Below are 24,331 nucleotides of genomic sequence, written 5' to 3'. Positions count from 1 at the left end.
AATGAACTTTTCTGCACTAAGCGAAGAACAAATGAATTAACAAAAGTGTCAAGGACCCAAGAAATGCTTTTCTTCATTCATCCCTTCATTCATTCATTGAGAAGCAGGGACTGGGTGCTACCGTGTACCAAGCCCAGGCTCATTGCTGGGGAGAAAGCTGTCTATCACCCTATGTGCTTTATGAGCAGTTGGGATAGATCACAATCGGGCAGGAGAACCTGCCTGGGATATTAATCAACTTCGGGAGAGAGAGATCAATGGGAAGAGCTGCCTGAGCTGGAACAGGGCTCTTGAAACCTGCTTCTTCCTGCCCTGAGAAGCTACCCTTGGCACCCCCTGCCCGCAGACAAGGCCTGGCACCTGGGTCCACTTCACCTGGTGGTGGGGCCCCAGGGAGGAGAGTGCTGCTCTCTTCAGGGCCCTGAGGTGAAGGTGTGCTCACTCCAAAAAGCACAGTCTGAACTAAACTTAGAAGTGAGCCCAGGCATTCACCTAGAACTTCCTTAAAAGTGTCTCTAAGAAAGTTGGCCAGCCTGCCTTCCTCTTCAGTGTATTTTGTCCCATGTGTTGTGTAACCTAATTCCCCTATTACGGTGGGTATTTTCCTGAATGACACAAACTCGTTTCCAACACATTTTCTAGTTGCTTGACTCATTCCGTGGAGTAAAGCAGATGTTCTTAAAGCATGATTTCATTAGCATGTTGGAAATTTTATCAGAAGCATTCCAAAAATCCCTCAGATTTTGTAAATGTGTTAGGTGAAAACTCATGTTAAATGGGACCGCTTAGAAGGCAACTGAAATTTGCATTTTAGAACATTCCTCAGATGTTCGCTTTTTATGCCCCGTCTTTCAGCTGGGTGAGACCAGGACGGACGTGTAGCCGGCTGCCCTCCGTGGCCTGTGAAGGATGCTGTGAATTCCAGAGTCAGGAGACCTCCTCATGCCTTACGTTACCAGAAATAACTCATTTTCGGTCAGGATTTGGATTGTTCCGGTCTCGACCACATGCCCACTCGTCAGTGCTCAGTCTTGCGTGTGGGATTCCAGGCCGGAGGACCATTTCTTGTTAAAGTTCCTTTTTTGTACATGCCCTAGTAATCTTCTCATTGTCTTTAAAATAATTCCTGAAACAAAACAAAAAAAGCATTCCTTTTTATTAACAGAAACCACTGTGTGCTCAGGAATATGCCTGACCTGAGTGCTGTGTGCTGCAGGCCAAGTGTGAGCGCACCCCCAGTTGTCTGTCCGAGGATGGCAGACACACAGGCCGCCGGTTCCTGTCTGATGGAGCCGCCAAGGCCTTGGACGCACTCCAGCGGCTCGTTCTTGGCCGCTGTAGATGGTGGAGTCTTTGTCCCCTGAGAGTAGATTTTGGGAATCAGCACAACTCGCAAGAAGGCGAGTGTTGAACGGGTTGGCTGAGCCAGCTGAGTAGTGATGTGGTAGACAACTTCTCACCAGATCGCCTTCTTCATGAACCTGATAGAGAATGTTCTGGTTTGGATTTGTTTTGAAAGGGGAGAGGGGAGAGGCAGGGCGAGGGTACATGGCACTTACTTGATTGACCCCTCTTCCTAACATTTCACAGCCACTCTCTTCGTCAATTATTTTTAAGTTGCATTAGGACTTCTGTAGTCATTGTAGATCAGCGTAACCTCGAAAACACCAAGAAGTTCGCTTACATTCTGATTTTTAAAAACAGTGACTTCTGAATTATATTTGAGCTCTGAGTGAGATAAAAGAAAACGCTTTCTGTCAACGCCTGGTGTTTACCGCACAGTGTCTGCACAGGGTTCAGGCTCCAGGCAAAGCCGAAAAAACGCTCACGTGGCCGCCTTGGCTCCGTCGTCACCCCCGGGTGCCGAGCATCCTGCTCCAGCTCAGGTCCTGCAAGATGAGGGTCAGGGCGGCTCCTGGTCCTGGAGAGGCTTATGGTCTGTGGTGGGAAAGGCGGCCCAGAGACCATGGGAGGGGGCATCCCTGGTCAAGAAACATGTGTGCTGATTACAAACACGGAACGGTTCCGGGAGGCAGGGGCTGTAGCCAGACAGGCAGGTGGGGATTTCTGTCTAGGAACTTGACTTTTAACCCGAGGCCCCAGGCTTTCAGCAGCGATGTACAATGAAGCTTCTGTTTCGGGAAGGCAGTGTGGATTCGATGGGGAAGCAGTCACGGAGAACCTCTGGGGCAGCCCAGCTCACAGACAGTGAGGTTCTGCATCGCTGTGGTAGCAGAGAGAGGGGCGGGTGGGGAGCAGCTGGAGAGACGCAGGGGGCGAACAGACAGAACTGGGGATGTTTTCCAGGGAGAGTCGTCAGGATGGTTCTGAGGCCTCTGGCTTGGGATTTGGGGGGTCGGTGGTGGCGCCGTTGATGGAGACAGATATCAGGGAAGGAGATGGGGTGATGGAGCCCATTTTAGAACTGGCAATGTCTGTGAGGGCTGGCATGTAGGTCCGAACGGGTAAAAGATCCAACTCATGGATGACATTGCAAATACACGGGAAATTGCTTTAATTCAAAAGATGTGTTTGTTCGACTGAGCATTGGCCTTCCTTGACGGAAGGTGAGTAAGGACGGGGAGAATGCTGCAAAGACCAACAGCTTGCTTGATTAATCATTCTCCCTTTGACATAAAAATATACATAAAATATGACCACAAAATAAACACCACTTCACTTAAAAGAAAAAGGAGGTGGTGGGGGTGGAGAGATGAGGTGCTGGCCATCAAAGGGCATGTTTGTGTCTTGATGCCTCCCTGGAGCTTCATGGGAGTTTTGCAGGATGTCACCATTGGAGAAGTTAGGTTTCAGGATTTCTCTCCATCATTTTCCACAACCATGTGCGAGTCCACAATTACCTCTCAGCAAAAGCTTGATTTTAAGACAACAGACGGATGGTCCCAGAGCTCCTGCTCTGTGGCCTGTTTTCAACCTGTCGATCACCTGCTGCAGGAACCGTGGGGACCTCGGTTGATGACCAGCCCCGCCCTGAGCTGCCTCTCTACCTGCACTTCTGGCAGGTCTGTGTCTCAAATTGATCTGAAAGCGAAAGTTGAGCCTTAGAAAATGTCTGGAGTGAAAGAAGACCTTTCCAAAATGATTGACCAACTTGGAAAAGCCTTTCCTAGATGTTCTAGATGTGGAGGTTCCTCAAAACCCCTTCAGTTCTGGATGTAGGGCCACTTCTCAGCCAGGGTCCTGTGGGCCCACCCACTGATGGCACGTAATCCTGGAGTCGGGTGTGGTGAGATTCCCAGTAAGTATACTTACGTGTCACCGTAGTCCTTGTGATTAGTACCTGCTATTTCCCTGCCATGTTCAGTGACCACTGATGGAGGAAACTCCCCAGGAAAGATAAGCTGGCCTGGCTACCACAACAGTCTGGGCAGAGAACACGAGGATGGTCTTTAAAGGGTTGAATCTGGGCTATGAAGACATATAGGTTGTCCGAAGGAGTGCAACGCAGACAAAGAAGAAATAGCAACTTGGGGATGGGGATGGGGTTAGGGCAGAACAAGAACCCTGACCCAGAATGGAATGAATTGCAGGGACTCGAGAGAGCCTAGAGGAGAACACTTTGAAAGCAGGGATCTGTCCGGGTCCCCGGGCGGCCTGCAATGGGGTGCAGGAGAGAAGCCTGTTCCCAGGCCGGGCTTCGAGACACGTCCTCAGAACTCTGCACCTTGCTCCTGGGCACTCCCAGATCTACACCTCCTCTTCCCTGGTAAATGAAGAAGCACACAAGCACGCTGGGTGTGGACACTGAGAACCGAGCGCGTGTCTTAGTTGGAGGGGTTCGTGGGGCAGGAGCAGGGTGCCACAGCCCCGGGAAGGCCCTGGGACTTGCCCTGGAGGCCCGAGGGGGGGTTCTCGGTGTGAGTCTGGAAACTCTACTTTTAAGACATTGCATTGGCCTTCGGTGATCCTTCTTGACTCATTCCGCTGGTCAGGGACCTGGGTAAAGGCCCCGCTCAATAACCAATGGGCCCCACGGCCCTGCCTGTCAGGCCCTGTTATGAGACCCACTGTAACGCCCGTCATCTCAGGAGAAAGTCATGCTGTAAACACAAATGTTCTCTGTTCTCTAAGGTGCCCCTCCTCTCTTTGAGATCACCTCTACCTTGGGCCTGATACCTGAAGTCTGATACCTCCTGCATGTAGCCCAGGGAGGCTGCAGGTGGCCAGGCAGGCACCATGCAACCCAGGTCAGCTGCTGTGGATTCAGGTGTGCCATGGAGGTTGCTCTGGAGCCATCCGGCTGGGCACAGATCCTAGTTCAGCCCCTTCCTCTCTGTGAGCTGAGACAAGAGGGTCAGTCTTATCATCTGTAAAATGGGAATGCTGACACCTTCCTCATAGGGCTGCTGGGACCCCCAGGTGTTTGCCCAAGGTCATTTTTCAGGGATGACTGCCGACCCCCCCCGGGCCCCCCCCGCCCCCGCCCCCCGGCACACACACACACACCCGACTCTCTGTCGCCTTTCCTGGTCTCATCTTTTCTGAGGTATATGGAGCTCATCTGTGTGTCTGCTCCTCCCATCCTTACCAGAACATTGCTTCATTCGGCGGCTTGCATGAGTCCCCAGCATTGCACCCATGTCCAGGCTTATATTGTCCTTGTAACAATCCTGTGAGTGGCTGCCATCACCCCACGTTGCTGCCAAGCTCGCTGAGCACTAGATGGGCACAGAGCTGGGACTCAACCAGGCACTCGGCTCTCGGCTCCAGTCTGTGCTATAAACGCCGCTGCCTGTGGAGGGTGTCCTTGAAGGAGTGAAGGAAAATGCCGTGGGACGCTTAGGGACAGAGCCCTCTGCAGCCAGGGCTCAGGAACCGCCAGCATTGCAAGCGTTGCTGTTGTCCAATTTCCGAGCCCGTCACCAGTTTGGTCTTCCTTAGACTTGGATCCAATGGGCCTTCGGGTGCAGGCTCCCAATGCTGAGATCTGGCGCCTGCCCTCTTAGCTCTCTCAAGCGCTGACACCTGTAGCATCCACCTACCTGCAAGCACAGGGCTGCTTGTGTTTCCACATGTGGCTCGTATGGGCGAGCCTCCTGCCTGGCATCTGAGCGGCCCCTCCCTCTCCCACCACCCCCATGAAACTCCTGCTCAGACCTTCAGACACACCTGGCACCCCAGATCCGGCTGGTCTCCACCTCCACATTCCAGGTATGGGCCGGGGTCCCTGCAGGGGTCTAGCCCCAGGGCTGCCTGCCTCTGTCCCTGTGGCTGGGGTCCTACCATGGCACGGATGGAGCAGTCATTGTGAGCCCTGAAGTGTGAGGTCACCTTGTCCTACTACTGTCCAGGGAGGACACCGAGACCCAGCCCAGTGGTTGGATTTAGAATCCGGAATTCCCATCGAGAGCCTTCGTGGGTCCTGAGACCGAGGTCACCACAGTCCAACCCAGAACAGCACATGTCCCCTCTCCACACCCTCCTAAATCCGGCTACGGTGGCATTTTATTTAACCTAAGGCTCCAGCTGTGTTTGCTCTCTGCACTGTGTGTCTATCCCACAGCACCCACCTGGAATGGCTGGGTTTGTGACATGAGCTGTTGATCTAGGAGGAGGAGAATGCTGCTCCCTGCCCAGGTCCTTTCCTCCCAGGTCACAGCCCATGTGGAAAAATAGGGCAGTTGTTCCCGCTTCCTGGGAGGCAGGGATGGATGGATCTGATAAGTACTTGGGTGCCGGCCCCGCCCGGAAGGAGGGAGAAGCTCATTGTTGAGAGCCGGTGTCTGGGGCTCCGGTGTCTGTTTTCCAGTGAGACAAAGAGCGTCTTCCTGTTTGGCTCATGGAGACTAGGCAGGGGGTGGTGCCCTAGCCCTGCTCACCGCCCCTGCGGGTGGCACTTCTGCTCTGGGACCTGCAGGAGGGGTCCTGGGCCCCTCGTGTAGAGTTGCACCCAAGTTGTCAGGCATCCACTGACTTCTGCTGGGCCTCCCCGAGGTGCTCTGGGTCTTTCAGGCTCGGGTTCCTGCACCTCCCTAAGTAAAACCTTCGTGCGCACCCACACTGGGACTTCCGTGCACATTTATTGTGTGCAGTATCCAACACCGGCAAAAGGAAACCTGAGGACCCCACAGAGAGTCAATGGAGCTATGATCCCACTCTGGGCAATCCCAAAGCATTTGTGTCTGCTGCACTTGGGGAGGGAACATGCATAAAATAACTGGGAAACAGACTCAAAGGTACAATGAAACAGAAAACTGAGGAGTTTGGGAAATGGGGCAGCTTGGAGCAGGGGCAAAGGGTGAGGAGACTGGACGGGGCCGGGGAGGAGGCCTGACTGGGAGGGTGATGGCGACTTTTTTTAATATATGGTTTTATTGATTTTTAGAGAGAGAGGAAGGAAGAGGGGTAGAGAGATAGAAACATCAATGAGAGAGAAACAGTGATCGGCTGCCTCCTGCACGCCCCCTACTGGTGATTGAGCCCCAAACCTGGGCATTGTACCGTGACCTGCAATCAAACGGTGACCTCCTGGTTCCTGGATCGACACTCATCTGCTGATCCAAACTGGCTGGGCTATGGTGACTTCTACATACATATATATATATATATATATATATATATATATATATATATATACACACACACACACACACACACATACATACATATATATACACATATATACATACACATATATACATATATATACATATATATATATATTATTGATTTCAGAGAGGAAGGGAGAGGGAGAGAGATAGAAACATCCATGATGAGAGAGAATCGTGGATCAGCTGCCTCCTACACGCCCCCACTGAGGGTGGAACCTGAAACCCCTGACCAGGAATCTAACCATGACCTCCTGGTTCATAGGTTAACGTTCAACCACTGAGCCACACCAGCCGGGCTATGGTGACTTATTAACCAAGCTGATCAGGCTGCCAGAATGGATTTGAAGTTAGATAGAAGGGAAGCCTGCGAGAAAGCAGAGGGGATCGGGGGTGTTCTCTGTGGCCCAGACTCGGTGGCCCAGCGTGGGCTCCGTCCTGGCCCTGGCATCGTGACCGAAACTCTTCACACTCTGTGGCTAGTGCAGGGAGGGTGGGTGGATACGTCCTTGCTTCTGGATAATTTGACTGGGACACCTGATTCAAGTGTCCTTGTCTCGGGCTGCCCATAATGCCGGGTGATGTGGAAATCGGACAGAAACCAGCCCCTCCAGAACAGGCGGTCAGACCTGCCTAGCACCTTTGGCCACTTGAACTCCATAGACTAAGGTCCAGCGGAGCTCCATGCACAGTCTGTGACCCCAGTGTCACAGGAAGCCCACGACTCCCAGGTGCGTGTGCACAGAGCGAGCCAGGCCATGCTTGGTCTGGACATTCTGGCAGAAGGGACAACACACAGGGAACCCCAGGAGGAAAGGAGATGGCAACCGGCCGTGCTTGCTATGAACTGGGGCCATTAGAGTGTAGGCTGTCTGGGGTTCGAGGAGGAGGAAGAGCCGTGCTGCCTTTGGTGTGAGACCCTCTGTGAGTCACGAGCCCATTAGCAGGTGCTGAGGACCAGCCTGTGAGGGGCCGTGGGAGCAGGCCACCCCACCTGCCTTTACAGGAGATGGCAGCCCAGGCTGCGGACCTAAAATAAAACCAACAGAAAACCTCAGGAGGCGGACAGAGAAATCCGGAGAAAGCTCATGGGGCCAAGGGGCCAGGCCAGACCCCTGAGCCAGAAGGTGGGACCTGGGGCCAGCGAGGGCGGGGAGGGACGGGGACCGTGTCTGCGCAAAGCAGAGGGAACGACACTCAGCGCCACAAAGGCCTTCGGTAGTTTGAACTGGCTTCTGTTCCCAAATCCTCTTCAAGGAAAGGAATCAAGGCATGAGGGCCCCTTGGGAAGATGGGCTGGCCCAGGCCCAGCCTCGGGGTCTGGAACCACTGTCGTGCCCTAACGGTGGGCTGGCCCTAACCAGGCACAGGGCACGGAGAGGCTAGGCAGGCGTGAGAGAGCAGGAGCATGCGTGGTGGCCTCTCAACCCGGGCCTGTGCTTCTCCATGTGTCCACCCCGCCCAGGTGTGACGACTTACAAATGACACGCAAGGACTGCTCTGCTAACCATGACATGCACTTGATCCTTGAACGACCCCGGGTTCCAACCCGGAGTGCCAACCTCCCAGGCATCAAGAAATCCGCATCTAACTTTTAACTCCCCCAGAACTTAACTACTATTAGCCTACTGTTGATCAGAAGCCTTACACATGACAAAAAGTTAATGCATATTGTGTATTTTATATAGTATACACTGTATTCTTATAATAAAGCAATCTAGAGAAAAGAAAAGGTTATTAAGAAAACCATAAGGAACAGGAAATACTTTTGCAATATTGCGTGTAATTACTGGGGGAAAAAACACATAGAAGTGGACCCTTGCAGTTCAAATCCATGTTGTTCGTGGTCAGCTATACACACAAAGATCCAAGATGTCTCAATGAGGAGAGGTTAGATATGAATGCTTTTTAATTTTATTAATAGTATGGAAAAACATTACTGCTCTTACTACAAAAACATGTTTTAAGTAAGAGTCATATGACTCAATAGGTTCCTAGTGTTCCCACACCTGACATAATGAATCAGAGCAGATCCCACACCAGCCTCTTTCAGTTCTAATGAAGTTGTTTTCATAGCCATCGCGGCTGAGGTGGGAGCGTGGGCAGTAGGCTGGGTTCTCTATCTTGATCCTTGGTTTCCTTCAGCAATTATGCAGATGGTGTTGAAATTCAGCTGATGGGTCTCCCTTTTCCTTGATGTCAAGGAAATGTCTCTTTCTTAATGCTAATCTGTTGTTCTTACAAACTAAGTAGGAGGTGTTAAATTTTTATTTTTTAATGGGTGTATAGTTACTGGGCCCAAAACCCACATAACTATTCAATTAGATTATTTTGTTGAGAAAGTTGCCCTTTGTGCATGGGAGCTTTTATAAATGGCACACCTAAGATTACCGATTTGGGAAGATGCTCTCAGCCTAGTGGAAAATGGGGTTGCTGTCTCACTTATGATTAAACACACTGACCTGGAGAGTTTTCATTGTTTGGGGCCCTGTCTTCGCAGATCTCACTGGGCCACCCGTCATCTTGGTTCATCTGTGCTTGGGTATTAGTCCGACTTGTCTTCTCTTAGGCTACTTGGTTCTTTGCTGAGCATTAGTTTAAACTGGACAATATAGTCTTCAGATTCACTGCATCAGGTGCATGGAACTGAGGTGCTCATGTGCTGACACACTGAAGGACCCGCTGGGCCCCCCCCCCCAGCCTCCCTGCAGGTCCCTCATGCCATGTGGCACGTGGCCCCAGGATGGAGAGGCACCTGCACACCTCGATCGGGGTCACTGCCGTGCTCCACGACTGGAGCTCGCTGTGGAAGTGAGGAGTCGGGGTGGGTGACCACGGCCAGCGGGAGGACAGCCACCCGGTCAGCTCCCGCAGGCCTGCATGGCACCCCAAGAAGCCTGCTTTGCATCCAATAGCAGTGGGTTGACTTTGGGGGCAGGGACGGTTCATTTGGCTTAGGAGAGCTGAGTGGACGGGGCCTGCAGGACGTGAGAACTGAGGACAGAACCGCTAAGGGGAAGCAGCCAGGGGGTAGGAAGGACTAGGGCCGCGATGATTTCGGAGCCAAAGAAGCTCAGTAAGAACACTGAGGGAGCGGCCGTGGGAGTGGACATGGGAGGAGGGTGCTGGGGAGGACTCAGGAGGGCACAGGAGGAGGATGGGGAGCAGGAAGCAGGAGAAGGATGGGGAGGACACGGGAGGAGGACATGGGAGGAGGACAGTAGCCAGCTGGGCCGTGGGCGTGGGAAGGACTCAGTGACCGCTGTGTCCAGCTCTCCCTTCTTTCCGAGGCTTTGCCGAGCTGACTGCTGAGCAGTGACACCTGCCTCACCTGGTAGCCATGACAACGAAACAAGGCCAGGTGGTGAGGAAAGGCCTCAGCAAATAAGGGCGCTGCCTGTAATCCAGGATGGCTCCTCCCAGTTAGTCACTGAGCAGAAAATGACCTGAGCGCACGCAGCACTTCGATTCTGCTCTGCATAATTCAGGGTCCAGAGCCTCTCGTAAAGTTACACAGAGTTTTCTCAGGTTCGAGGGGACAGCGCTTTGCCCATGAGGAGACTGTTCGATGCCCTGGTTGGCTTTTCTTGCATCTCTGGACGAGGAAGGATTATTGCCAGGCTTTTGTAAACATTGGAGCTCAGCTGGGCAGGAATTGGGGCTGCAGCCAGGCCCGGAGGAGCCCGCACACTTCAGGCTGCAGGTTTCTGGGCTGGGCTGACTGGGAAAGCAGTCCTGTACGCATCATGTGTTTAAAGTATGATGTTGCCCGTAGTGTGTGCTACATATTGCAGATTTTGACCAGTAATGCTGAATTTTCTCAAATAAATAAACAAGCCACATTTATAGTAAAGTACAGCATCTATCATTTCTTTCCAGCTAAGGAAGCCCTTGCGTTGGGAGGGTCACCAGCAGCCAGGAGCTCCCCGAGGGAGCTGTTCTAGAATGGGTGAGAGAAAGGACAGACGGGCTGTGTGGCCGAGCCTAGAGCCTGGGCTTTCCCAGGCATGTGACTCCCCTCGCTGGCCCAGCCCCGATGCGCTCTTGGGATTGTCCACCAGAGCAGCTCATCGAGTGCACCAAGTCGGACATCGGCAGCCCCTCCCAGACTAAGGGTGCAGCAGAGCTTTCCTCCACAGAGGAGCAGCGTGGTGGCCCCAGACCAGCTGGCCTCCCCTCCATGGGTGCAGGCACCTCTGGTCTAAACGGCAGTGAGCAGTGTGGCCGCCATTGCCTTCCTGATAACACATCCTGCTGCCTAGTGTCACTCGGGCATCTGCCGTGGGCCGGGAAACATGAGGCCGAGACTATGCTGGGACAGAGTGGGGAGCGTGGGGAATAAATTGGGTGTGTGGTTAGGTGGATGTCATCGTAGCCCCTCCTCTGCTATGCGGCACCTCCATCCTCCTGTTTAAAAACGTCACTTCTTGTGAATAGAGCTTCAGGTCTGACAGCATCTTTCTCAGGAGAGTCCTCTTCCCTGGCTGTCCATTACCCATTCGAAGTGCATCTGCCACGGTGCTAAAAGCCCAGGTGTCTTTTGGCACCAGGAGTTCTGCCCAGTGCAATGGGGCAGGGGGCTTGCCAGGGGCTCCGGGCAGGACGGTAGAGCTGGACGTGGGCCGCCGTGGCCTCTGCAGGAGGTCAGGCCTCAGCCGCCCCCAAGCAGGCTTCAGGAGCAGGTTGTGCTCAGCGTGGCAGGGACCTGCCGATGCTGTGAGCCGGGGGACTCGGGGGTCGGTAATGTGAGTGAAGTCTGGCCACAGCAGGAGCTGGGCTGTAAAGGGCCTTGCCCACCACCCTAGGCGCTTGTGCCCTGATCTACTTGAATGTCTCGAGGTTCCCAGACCCTGGGAACACGTTGTAAGGGTTGTGCTCACAGAACACGCCTGCAGTGTCAGGTTGAGGAGGAGCCATGAGAAAGAAAAGGATGGGAATTACCCAGCAAGCCCAGGTTCAGAACCAGACCATGTGACAGGAACAAAGAGGGGAGGGGTGGATCGGGGTCGATGTCAGCTGCTGCTGCAGTGACAGATGCCCCCAACAGCATGAGCCTGCAGGACTTGGTGGCCTCCACTTGGGTTGTCTGCCGGCGCCCAGGCAGGGGGCAAGTGTGTCAGCAACATTATATGCCAATGGCAGGTGTAGGAACAAAGCCTGCAAAGGCTGTGGACACCTGCTCAGTGCTGGCCCTGAGGCGTGAGCTTACAGGACTGTCCTCTCCAGGTGTGTCGGCTCCAGCACTGGATTCAAGTGCTGGTCCCCTTCCCCCTGGGGGTTCATCCTGCTCACAAGCTTGTCTGCAGACTAGCTACCTCCCGTCACCGTCACTGTCACCGTCACCGGGGAGCTCGTTAGAATCTCAGTGCCACCCTCCCCCATGGAAGCCTGCACTTTAATGAGCTCCCCAGGGATCCCTGTCTATGGAGCATCCCCTTTATTCCATCTTCCGCGTTCTCAGCCCCTGGGGGGCGCTCTGCGCTCAGCCGCTGAGGACCCTCTGGCGCACGGAACTATGCGGCATGCACACAGCTTTCAAAGGAGCTCGGATGGACAGACACGGAAGAGCAGCATCACGCAGCGCCTGAGTGTGCGGCTCTGCAGCCTGTCTTCATCTTGGGGAGGTGTCCCGGGGCCAGAAGGTCCAGACCCGGCCCCTGGGTGGCAGCCCCACAGGGCTTAGAGGACTGACAGCGGCTGAGCGCGGGGCTCCTGCAGGGAGGGTCCGGACGGGCGACACAAAGGGCCGCAGCTGCTGCTGCTGCGGGAGCCTCCATGCCGCTGGAGTCTCAACAGTTAACTGTCCGCAGGCAGAATTAGTGGCCACAGCCAGAGGGCTCCTGCTTCGGGGACAGCCAACCCGAGGCCCTGGGGGAGCCGGCGGGCAGGCAGCCCTGCAGAGCACCAGCGGTCCGTGTCCCTGTGGCGGCCAGCGGCGGGCAGCCGGCCCAAAGATGGAGCCTCGCAGCCTTTCTTTGTGCGCCCAGGACGGGCGTTCCTGGAGGCAGGTCGCCGCCTCCTGACGCCGGCGCGCTGGCGGGCGACAGCATGACCTTAAGTCTCATCTCCTTGCTGTCCCAGGACATCTCCGGGCTGTGGCTGCTCCTGAAGACCAGCACAGGTGCGTCAAGCCTGCGCTTTGGCGCTGGCTGTGAATGGAGGGTGTGCAGGGAGAGAGGGGCGGGGGACCTTCTGGGGATGGCTTAGCCCGTCACCCACATAGGCCAGCTACAGAGAGGAGCCAGGCTCTGCCCGGCCTCCCTCGTAAGAGAGATCCAGGCTGGGGTAGAAAGGGCAGTCCTGATCCAAGGGGTGGGGACGTCTGGCATCACCAGCTGGTTTGGGGCTGTGGCCACCTGGCCCCCCTCCCTGCCCGGGTTTCTCTGCCCTTGGACATCGCCACACTCACCCTGGGAGCTGGAATGGACTGTGGTGGGCTCCTTTGTTCCAGCTTTCCTACGGATGTGCTGGTGGGGCCCAGGAAGGGAGCCCAGAGCCTGTGGGTGCGAGGACTGGTCCCTGGCAGTGACGCCGGGACAGAGCTGTCCCGGGCTCCTGTGCACAGTGCACTCCGATCAAGGGCTCTCGAGGTGGCAGGAATCGGGACTGGACTGGTCAGGCCTGTGGACAGTGAGGGGCCCGTCCTGGGGTGGTCTATGTGGGCTTCATTTGCCATCCCTGCTCCCAACTCTGTTAGAGGGTAGGCACTTCCCTCCAGACACAGGCCCCCTGCAGACCGAGAACAAAGACCCTGGAGAGGGGATGGGGTGGGTTCCCTGGTTGTGTTTCTAAGGATGGAACAGTGCTCGTTTTGAAGCGATTTGTCATCGCAGATGCTTCTGCCAAGGATCGATGAATATTTCCTAAAATAAGTATTTTGTAAATTGTAATGGATTGGTTCAACCTTAGCCATCAGTGGCAACAGTAAAGATCTGAAGCGTCCAGTTTTATGATGAAGAGACTGGGCGTGTAAATAATGACTGAGTGCATGGATCTCCCCAACAGATAAGATGCAGAGCATCATGCTCACCTAGGTGGCCGCACTGGAAAGCTCAGTCACTGCTTCTTAAACCCAAGGCATAGACAGTTGGTGCGTTTAATGAAAAGTGGTTGTTTTCGTATTTGAAATCTGTATCACAGCGACAGTGCTGGAAGGATCCCTGAAAAGAATGCTTTCTCATTATAGCTATTGTCTGGAATTTTAGAAATTTCACAAACCAGATGCCTTGCCATCCCATAACCACAGGTAACTTGATTGTGGGGAGTCCTCCCTTGTGGCTATAGGTCATCATTTTAGATGTTCATTTGTTTTCCTAGCTAAATACTAGTTTTAAGTCTTACAACTTTACATTATAAATTCTTAGTGGTTCTTCTAACACGTCCTTTATTTTTTTTAAGATAAATGTGCTTTCGAATAAGTGTCCTGAGGGAGCTTGGTGCAATTAAGGGTTGGAGGGCTTTCTCCCCAGTCTCTAGAAATCATTTGCTGTTTTCTTACAAAAAAACCCAAAAAACATTTACTAGATTTATGAAGAAGCAGACGTGTTGGTGCACGTGACAGTAAATCTTCTTTCAATGGTACTGCCAGGGGTGTTCGCTCTGCGGAGGGTTGTGTAACTGGCTACTGATTTTCATGAGTGCCTGCTATTTACAAACAAGGTCACGTGCCTCGTTCGTCAGTTCTGTTTGGGCTGGATGGGGAGGGAGCCAGATGGGAAGTTTGGCACCTGGCTGGTCAGGAGCTGGGCCCAGAGCACACACAGGATTTTAGATGAAAGTAACAGGGGGGAGACCGCAGACTTATTCACTGTGTCCGAGGCCATCGAGAACCTGAGCTGAGTAGGATGGCAAGTTTGAGCCACCATGTCTTTCCAGGCTCAGGTGTCTCCTGTCTTGTCACTCATGAAATCAATGAGGTTGACAGGTGTGCATGACCTGCCACCACCAAACCCTAAGCCGCCAGCTCACTCTCCATTACACCTCTCCTCCACCCCTCTCCTCTCTGTCTCGTCTTTCTCTCTCTCTCTCTCTCTCTCTCTCTCCCACTCAAATGCTGCAAGTCTCTTCCTGCCCCCTGTGTGTGCCTGAGCAGGGCAGGGGCTCCAAGGCTCCCAGCGGGACAGTGTCCATGAAGTCCCTATGCCCCCACTGTGCTCTGTGCCACCCCGTCATGGGGGCCACCTGGGTGAGGCTTAGGATGAGATGAGCGTGCCCTCCCATGGTCCCCTTCACCTGAGCAGCCCGACGTTCCCCACACCGTGTGTCATTGCTTTTGTCGGATGGGGATGTTTTGAGGAAGGTTTATGCAACCTCTTGTTTGTTTTTTTAGATTTATAGAATTCTTGGTACTTAGAAAGCGGGACTAAGTATGCACACCTACAGTTCAGGGGAGAATTTTGGAGACCTTCTGGAGTGTCCGGAAGGAGCGTGGTGGGGTGTTGGTGACAGGAACCTCGGTCCCTGTGTGCTGTGTTCTGTGAGCAGCTTTCTGAGAGCAACTCTGGATGGAAGGACACGTGAGCACCTGCCCCAGCGTGCCTCCTGCCCCTTGGAGCCAGGAAGGAATGACGTCTATAGAAATTGTTTGCATTGATTTCCCTGATCTTAGAGTTATTGTGGGTGTTGTTTTTTTTTATGTTGACACGTGATTGTTTTAGAATGAGTAAAAAAGAAAAAAAGCCATCAGAAAAACCCCCCTTTATTTCTATACAGCAGTGGGCTCCTGTGGGGGGTGTGCATGGTGTTTTTGTCTATGTGTGTGATGTGTCTGTGTAGGTGTATGTGCTGTGGGGGGGGGGGGTGTATGGTGTTTTTTTCTGTGTGATGTGTCTGTGTAGGTTGTATGTGCAGTGTTTATATGTAGTGTGTGCATGTGTAGCATGTGTGTGAGGTCCATAAACCATAGCTGCTACTTCAAAGGAAGCAAAGATGCTGACACCTCAGAACATAAAACTGTGGGACTCTGGGGGGCCCAGGTGCTTAGGGACTTGGGCCAGGCTCCTGAAGGGGCCCGGCAGGTGGCTGGTACAACATGCTGTTGGGGGCCCAGCATGGCCGGAAGCTCAGCCCAGAACCAGAGTGAGGGTGGCGTCATGTCACATACACTGCTCAGGGCAGACATCATTTGCTTCCATGGAAACCGAGAAGTCGGAGCTTTGGGAGAGGAAACGAGACATTGGATTCACTGTGAAGGGTGAGCTGGTGGTTGCCGCACTTAGGATGGTGCTGGTGTTCTTCCCTGCTTGCTCCTCCCTCCCGTCCTCCCACCTCTCCGTGGCCGTTCGTCTTCAGGGTGGCTGCTTAGGGCTCCCTCTTTGTGAAGACGTCAGGCCAGCGTGAGCCTCAAGGAGGCCTGGGACCGGCCACAGTGGGCAGCCCTGTTCCCTGTCATCTCTGGGAGCCTGGAATCGCTTGGTGGCTTTCTTACCCTGACCCTGTCCTGACCCCTGCTGGCTGCACTGCAGGCACCGAGGTGTGCAGGAAGGCTCTGCCCGGTGCGGATTAAACACAAACGAACAGCCCAGTCGGCACTGGGTGCCGAGGGGAGGTGCTCAGAGGAGGAGCCATACTGCCCATAGAACGGCTCTTTTCTTCAGGGACTTGAGTCCGAGGGCGAGCGTATTTAAGCCGCAGCTTCACTGATTAGCCAGATTCACTCAGGCGAGGAGGAGGATTTGGAATCAAGACTTATTTCCTTAGATCAGTGGTCGGCAAACTGCGGCTCACAAGCCACAGGTGGCTCTTTGGCCCCTGGGGTGTGGCTCTTCCACAAAATACCATGTGCAGGCGCGCATGTACATTGTGATTGAAACTTCATGGCCCATGCACAGAAGTCGGTATTTTGTGGAAGAGCCATACTCAAGGGGCCAAAGAGCCGCCTGTGGCTCGCGAGCCGCAGTTTGCCGACCACGGCCTTAGATCACCTGTGAGTGGTTAGCCCGTTGAATGCACAGTGTGAGAAGTGCCATGGGTCCTGGGCGAGGAGGAGGCGTCCCACTGTGTGGCATTCCAAGGCTGGTTCATGCACCAGCAACCTCTCCCACAGGTCACTTCCCAGCTCTGTTTTCAGGAGCTCGCCAGGCTCCCTTGGGGGGTGGGGGGTGGGCAGGAGGGGCAGGTAGGAGGGGTGTGGAGAATGCTGGGTCTGCAATGGGGTGGGCTGAGCCAGCCCTCTGCCCCTGCAGAATGGGACCTCAGCCAGAAATGTGTGATGATGTTACAACTGTGGGCTTGTCAGGGCCACGTGAGCTGATTTCTGTGAAATATCAAGCCCAGTCCTGGGACTGGGCAGCAAGTTCATGAAGGGAAATGTTATCAGCAGTGAAAGGTCCACAGGCATCTCTTGCTGAGCCTCCTAGGAGAGACCCTCCAATCAATGCACGAGCTTGCAGAGGGCCTTCCGTCAGCACCAGCTGGGCGTGCGCCCTCCGGCATTCGTGCGGGATCTCCCTCCACATGACCTGGGCTCCTGTCCGCTGGCTTCCTGCTGGCTTGGCAGACGCCTGGCAGATCTCCACGAGTTGCCCTCACCCATCCCAGCCTGTCTGGGCACTGAAAATGGACCACACATAGTACCATAGAATAAGTTCAAACCCCGATGTGCCATGAAGCCTCCGTGCCCCGGCCCTCCACGCCCTAGCACGCCCCACCCTCACCTGGTTCTGCAGGTCTCGTCACGGGCCGCTTCTGCAGAGAGGCCTCTCAGGGGGAGCCCGGTGAGGCCCTGCGTCTGCTGTAGAGTCACAGGCATGACCACCAGGCGGTGCGGGCAGGGACCAGCCCCTACCTCGCTGCCAGGTGTGCAGCCTCAGAGCTCGATTTAGCTGGGACTTTGATGTGACGCTTTGGGACACGATTGGTGAGATGCCTCTAAAAGCAAACAATGCACTTAGTTTTATGATCAACTCCATCTCCCCCGATATTTGCACACGAAAGTAGGTGTGGTGTTCGTCATGCCACTGTCCGATTTCTGATCCACTGCTACCAAAAAGAGTCTGAGGCCCTAACCTGTTTGGCTCAGTGACTAGACAGCGTCGGCCTGTGAACTGAAGGGTCCCAGGTTCGATTCCGGCCAAGGGCACATACCTGGGTTGTGGGCACATCCCCAGTAGGGGGCGTGCAGGAGGCAGCCGATCAATGATTCTCTCTCATCATTGATGTTTCTATCTCTCTCTCCCTCTTCCTCTCTGAAATCAATAAAAAATAAATATTAAAAAAAAAAAGTCTGAAGATGTGTTTTCCCATAGCGCGATCAGGAGCCGCCTTTTAACCCTTTCTTCCAAGGCTCCCTTGCACCTGCTTCTCACGTCGGCAGCAGGGTGGACGTTCAGGCTCCCCAGTCTCCCAGCTCGCTTCTGTTTGGCCACGCCTGTGGCGTTTGTGGGGAGCAGTTCCCACCTGCAGATGAGGACACCCTCCTGCCCTGCTCCCCAGCCGCTCGGAGAACAAACCTTTAAACGTTCACGGGCCCATCCCTTTGGTTGCCAAACCCACGCAGGTGCACACTGTGCCCCAGAGCCGTGGGAGCAAGGTGGTCGCCTGCCGGGTTAAACAGAAATGAGGCTCTTGGCCTGGGAATTTCAAACTGAGACGTTCCCATGAAGTGCCCTGCTGCCTTCCTTCTTGGCTTACCCGTCGTCTACCTGGGAATGGGAGAGGCCTGTGGCTGGGACAAGCAGGGGCTGCAATGAGGTCTCAGAGCAGTGAGGGGTGGCTGGAAACCAAGTGGGCCGGCCACCGCAGGTTTCTGAAAGGACGGGGGTGTGGTGGAAGCCCATCAGAGACACCACATCAGGAGTGGGTGCAAAGAAAGCCCTCATCTATGGCTAGAGGGTTCCTTCTCAGTTCTCTGCAGGGCCCGAGGTCCCTTGGTCTGAGTGAACTCCCTCAGCCCAGCCACAGTGCCTGCCCTGAGCCCAGGGGTGGGCCTGGCCATTGAGCACACAGCCCAGGGCCCCCACTCCAGGAGGGCACAGAATCGAAGAACTGAGGAGTGAAGAACTGAGCAAGTGAAGTGGCATCTTGGAGGGCCGGTTGCCATGGGTGCTTTCTCCCCTCTGCACCGCAGCTCAGCCCCCCCCCCGCCCCCCCCCCCCCCCCCCGTGGCTCAGGAGCCCCTGGGATGAGATGCTGCAGCCCTGAGCCGGCCGGCGCAGCTCTGAGAGGCTGTGGCCAGGGCGTGGCAGGACCACGATCACAGATGTACTTGCCGCAGGGCTGGCCTGGCGTCCACGTGCTGCAGCTGCTCTGCGGCCATCTGCACGGTGCCGCTGCCAAGTGCAAGACAGACCTGCATTTCACATCGCCGCGTGGGTCCTTGTCTGCGCCCATTTCTCCGGTCGCCTTTGTGGGCCTTTAAAACAGAACAGAAACTGTGAACTCAGGAAGGACTGGCCCAGCTGAAGGCCACATTCACGAAGGCCACGCAGGGAAGAGTTTAATAAATGGGTGGTTTAGTAGAAACAACAGGCCGCACAGCTCTCTCGCCATCTCTCCTGCTGGACACGGCAGCTCCTGCGCGGCGGGAAGCCTCGCTCACCCTGCCGCATCCGACCTTCCTCCCCAGCCTGCCCGGCCCTGACTGCTGCGGACACCCACCCGCCTGGACGCCCAGCAGATTACTTCCAGCACCTCCATGGGAAGCCTCGGTTGCCCAGCTGGCAAGGGTCGAGTCCTGTGCTCCCAGCTCCATGGCCTGAGCTGCTGTTTAGGGTGCCTGACCTCACCCTTCCTCCTTGCTGAAAACTCACCCTTCGGGGTCCTTAGCCTGTGGAGTGAGCCCCGGGGAGTGCTTCCGGCAGCTGCATGGAGGTGCTCCTCCATGGCTGGTCCAGGGGCTGAGGGAGGGGCCTTGCCAACCAGGACGCAGGAACGAAGCTGCTGAGGAGAGACAGGAGCAAAGGGTCACGAGAACATGGCCACGCTCGTCCTGTATCCAACCTCAGTTCCGTCCCAGCGTGTGACTGCTGTGTCCCCGAATCAGATTCTTCGCAGGTGCCAGCTCCCTCCGCTCCGAATGCAGAGCTTTGCTCTCGAACAGCCCCCTTAGCACGTTCCTGAGCTGAGGCAGAGCTGAAACCACACTGAACACAGGAGATGGAGCACCTGCTGGGAGAGTGGCCTCAGGACACCCTTGACCTCTGCCCGGAACAGGTGGGAGGGAGCAGGGACCCCTCATCGGCTCGGCCCCAATCCCCAGCCCAGCCCCCAGTCCTTCATAACCCGGCCACGCTGAGAACATGGCCGCATGAAACCCTGTTGTATTTGGGTCTCTTCCTGCCCCTCCCACCGGACAGGTCTCTGGACCTCTGCCCATCGGATAGCCAGCTATTCTGGGATGTGGCAACTGATGTGTCCCTGACCAGCAGGGCAGGTGCCCGGTTAGTGTGAGCCCACTCAGTGGCCATCAGACTGACATTCAGAGGCTGAGGCCCGAGAGCTAGAGTGCCCAGGGGAGGAGAGAGAGAGAGAGACAGAGAGAGGCTTGCACATCTGCCCGGGACTGGCCTCTCCTCCTCGAACCCAGGGATACAAGACCCTGCGGGTCTGTCCTGTGTGGGAATGCTCCCTGCAGGGCGCCAGGCTGGATCTAGCCCACGTGTCTGCTCAGAGACCCTGGAACAGTGAGCACCTGTGCAGCTAGCTGTGCACAGCACCCTGCCGGCACCCATGGCCCAGAAGGTGCAGCCTGGTGCCCACTGCCTTAAACATGTTCAGGTCCCGAAGTCCCCTTGTTGGATGACCCCTCCGTGGGCAGCCCAGCCCTGTGGTGGTGTGGCGAGAGCTGAGTCCCCAGGGGAGCTGTGAGCAGAGGCAGCAGAACCCAGAGCCAGCGTGCTTTCACCCTCATGAGAGAGAAACCGGGAGCTGGAAGAGGAGAGGGACAGCTGAGGTCTCCAAACTCTGGAAGGACCTGCCTCCTTAGGCGGGTCCTCCTGTGAGGAGCCCACCCAGCCCCGTGCTGCCTCCAGACGTGGTTCTTGGGCATTTGGGCCTCGGCCCCTTTCCACTGTGAATTCTCTGCTCAGGATTGTAGAAAGCTTTGTGTTAGGTTATATACCGTATTAGAAATTGAAACACATTTTAAAATATCAAATTAAATAAAAATAATAATGATAAATCCAATATGGTAGCACAAATAACATGTTAAATGAAAAAATAACTGTAACAGTGGTTCTCAACCTTCCTAATGCCGCGGCCCTTTAATACAGTTCCTCATGTTGTGGTGACCCCCAACCATAAAATTATTTTTGTTGCTACTTTATAACTGTAATTTTGCTACTGTTATGAATCGTAATGTAAATATCTGATATGCAGGATGTATTTTCATTGTTCGCGACCCACAGGTTGAGAACCGCTGATCCAGAACAAAATAAAAAGTGTGAAAGCGGTGGCATTGTTTTGAATTTTGCACATGTCCCTGATCTCTGACAAGAAGGGGTTGGTGACTGCTTTCCTGCAGCTGGTTGGTACCATGGTATGCGATTGCTAGAAAGACCCACACTCTGGTAGGGATGAGGGGAAGGGCAAAACTCTTAGTAGTATTATGAAGTGGCATCTCCTTGTGGAGCCCTGAAGGAGCCATTGACTGAAATGGCTTTTTGTTTTTTGTTCTTTTTTTTTTTTTTAAGACATTTATTTATTTATTAATGGCCTGGCGCATGAAATTCGTGCACAGGTACGGTCCCTAGGCCTGGCCTGCGATCAGGGCCATCTTCCCCAGCTGCCCACAGCCGGCCCTGCCCCCCATCACCACCCACCCCCAGTTCCCCATTCACCATCGAGCTATTGGGGCCTGCGGGCTGGGGGCAGGTCCTGCGTTGAGTGTCTGCCCCCTGGTGGTCAGTACACATCATAGTGACCAGTCGTTCCGCTGTTCGGTCGATTTGCATTATTACCCTTTTATTATATAGGACTAGAGGCCCAGTGCATGAAATTTGTGCACGGGTAGGGTCCCTATCAGCTGCCGGCTGCTGGTCGGGGCCTTCCTTCATTCCGCGACACCCCCTGGTGGTCAGCACATGTCATAGTGAGTGATCGAACTCGAGATCAGTCTAATTCCCGAGGGGACACTTTGCATATTAGACTTTTATATCTATAGATTTTTTGTTAATCCTCACCTGAGGATATTTTTCCATTGATTTTTAGAGACAGTGGAAGGGAGGGGGAGAGACAGAGAGAGAGAACCATTGATGTGAGAGAAACACATCGATTGGTTGTCTCTCACACACTCCCTGATTAGGGCTGGAGATTGAGCCTGCAACCAAGGTACATGCCCTTAACCAGAAATTGAACCTGGGACCCTTTAGCCAAGGGTCAGTGCTCTATCCACTGAGCCAAACTAGCTAGGGCTGAAATGGCTTTTTCTTAAAAACCAAACCAAAGTCAAACTGCAGGGGTGACGTATGCTGGCGAGGGCACAGCACAGACTGTCCATGGCCAGGTGTTAGTAACAATTAATACCCAGACGCCATGCTGGAGGTGTTCACTGAGTATACAAGCCACCTTGGGAGCTGGATGCCATGATCACCCCAATTTTACAGCTGAAGAGCAGCTCAGAGAGGTTAAGTAACATGCCCAAGGTCACACAGCCCCAACTGCCTTCAGAGCTGTGGCCCACTCCCTGGGAAACCAAGGATCCCTGTGTATAAGAGGTGATTTCAGCCAAGCAAAATTCAGCCTCTGGGCTCCAGTCCCTCATTGAAGCAACTCAGAAGATTGCACAGAGGCGATAGCCGTTCTGTAGACAGCTTGCCTCTGTGACCCTTGGGGACAATGTGCTGTCAGTGCTCAGGTTTAAAGACACTTACAGTTAACGCTCTGGGAGCCCCGGCCTGAGCTGCAGCAGCAGTGGCAGAGGCGGTCCCCATCACTGACAGCATTCTCCTCTCTGCCCGCAGCAGGGAGAGCTGGCTTAAGATCTTGAATGGCAATAAATACGTATCTACGAACAACTGAATTTAAAAAACAAAACAAACGAATAAGTGGAACAGAAGCAGACCCGTGGACACAGAGAACATGTTGCCAGTTGCCAGATGGGAGGGGTTTGGGGGGATGGGTGAAAAAGGTGAAGGGATTAAGAAGAACAGAGTGGTTGTTACAGAATAGTCATGGGGATGTAAAGTACAGCATAGGGAACATAGTCAGTAATCCTATATAATAGAAGCGGAATATGCTAAGTGTCCGGTTGTCCGGTTGTCCATTCAACCAATCAAAGCATAATATGCTAATGATATGCTAAGGTTGCTCAACCTCTCACTGTGACGTGCACTGACCACTAGGGGGCAGATACTCCGACCGGTAGGTTATCTTGCTGCTGGGGTCTAGCTGATCGGGACTGAGCGAGAAGGGCAGACATGCCCTGGAGCCCTCCCGTGGTCCCTCCCCGGCTGGCCAACCTCTCACATCCCTCCCCAACCCCAGTCGTGCACCGGTGGGGTCCCTCGGCCTGGTCTGTGCCCTCTTGCAATCCGGAACCCCTCAGGGGATGTCGAAGAGCTGGTTTCGGCCCAATCCCACAGGCCAGGCTGAGGGACCCCACTGGTGCATGAATTCGTGCACTGGGCCTCTAGTATTATAGTAACTATCTATGGTGTCAGACCTATCCAGATGATCACCTAGTAAGTTATGTAAAGTCTAATCACTGGGGTGTACACCTGAAACTAATACAATAATGTATGTCAACTATAATTGAAAAAATTTTTAATGATTTTTTAAAAAAGAAATCTACTTGGACTCTAAAAAAGAATTGATACAAAATTATGATGAGATTATTTGAAATGCCTCTGGTAGTTGCTAAATATTTCTTTAACCATTGATGCAAGGGTAAGGGACTCAGGAAATCAAATATCACAGTGAGGACCTTACGACCCACTCTAGTCACGTGAGGGAGGCACCAGACTCTCAGCTCATTTCTGTTACTTTGAGCTTTCTCCATGGCTGTCTGTCTCAGCAAGCCTCCACCCGCCCCACATCAGAAACACCCCCTCTTAGCATCTCTATTTCCGAAACCCCATTTCCTAAGAGACACCCACCCTGATGCTGCCTCAGACTGGCTGACACCCTTGCCCCTCCCTTTGTTAAGCTGCTGCATCTAGAACCACCTCCCCCGACCCGGCCCCCATCACTGCTGTGTGGTTTCAGGCAAGTCTCTCAATCTCTCTGTGCCTTAGTTTGCTCATCCAAAAAAATGGTATAATACTCTTCCATTTCTTGGTTTGTTGTGGCAATTAAATGCATTAATACGTAAAAGGTATTTTACTCATCGTTGTACTCGACTGCTATTTCTGTTACGATTAAAGATTTTCTGTGTGAACCAATTAAAATGTAATTTAGTTGCTCCAGACAGCCTGTAAGTGTAAGAAGTTCTTACATTTCTCCTGTACTCCCCATTATGCCAGCTGGTCATCGTGTAGTCCAAGACATACTTGCTTCCTTACTGATTTAAGACCTTGGTGGGGTTGGGGGGTTTGTTTTTGTTTTTACTTTCATCTGTGCTGTTGGCTCAGTGAGTGCTTGTGTTTGAATTTCATTGAAGACTTTTTCTTTGTTTTACTGGTAATAAGCTACCTAGAGTAGCACTTCACCAAGTACGTTTTTTTCAACATTAATTCTGCAGTAGTTAGGAGTTGTTCTCCACTCCCCCCAAATCTGCGACCAGTTAAGTTTCTTGGAGCTTCCACAAAGGAAGGTTTGTCTGTGGTGCTTCCCACGTGTGTTTGACTACGGAGCCCTTCTCTCCTGACGTGGAAGAGGGCTCCCCG

The 24,331-nt window shown here is 53.7% G+C and overlaps 1 protein-coding gene across 10 annotated transcripts in view; it reads left to right on the top strand.

The window, feature by feature from the left end:
* The window catches only part of MCF2L (MCF.2 cell line derived transforming sequence like), a 175,405-nt gene that overhangs the window by 89,047 nt on the left and 62,027 nt on the right, over positions 1-24,331 (top strand). Inside the window, exon 1 of one of the 10 annotated variants that reach the window (XM_036298208.1) lies at positions 12,110-12,690. The exons of the other annotated variants lie outside the window; for them this stretch is intronic. Within the exon in view, the coding sequence (XP_036154101.1) occupies positions 12,618-12,690 (73 nt within the window). The 5' untranslated portion in view covers positions 12,110-12,617. Of the gene's footprint in view, positions 1-12,109; positions 12,691-24,331 lie in introns of those variants that run through there. 10 annotated transcript variants of the gene reach the window in all.

The sequence above is a fragment of the Myotis myotis genome, unplaced genomic scaffold (assembly GCF_014108235.1).
Source record: "Myotis myotis isolate mMyoMyo1 unplaced genomic scaffold, mMyoMyo1.p scaffold_m19_p_3, whole genome shotgun sequence".
NCBI lineage: Eukaryota > Metazoa > Chordata > Mammalia > Chiroptera > Vespertilionidae > Myotis > Myotis myotis.
This window is presented reverse-complemented; position numbering and strand designations above follow the sequence as displayed.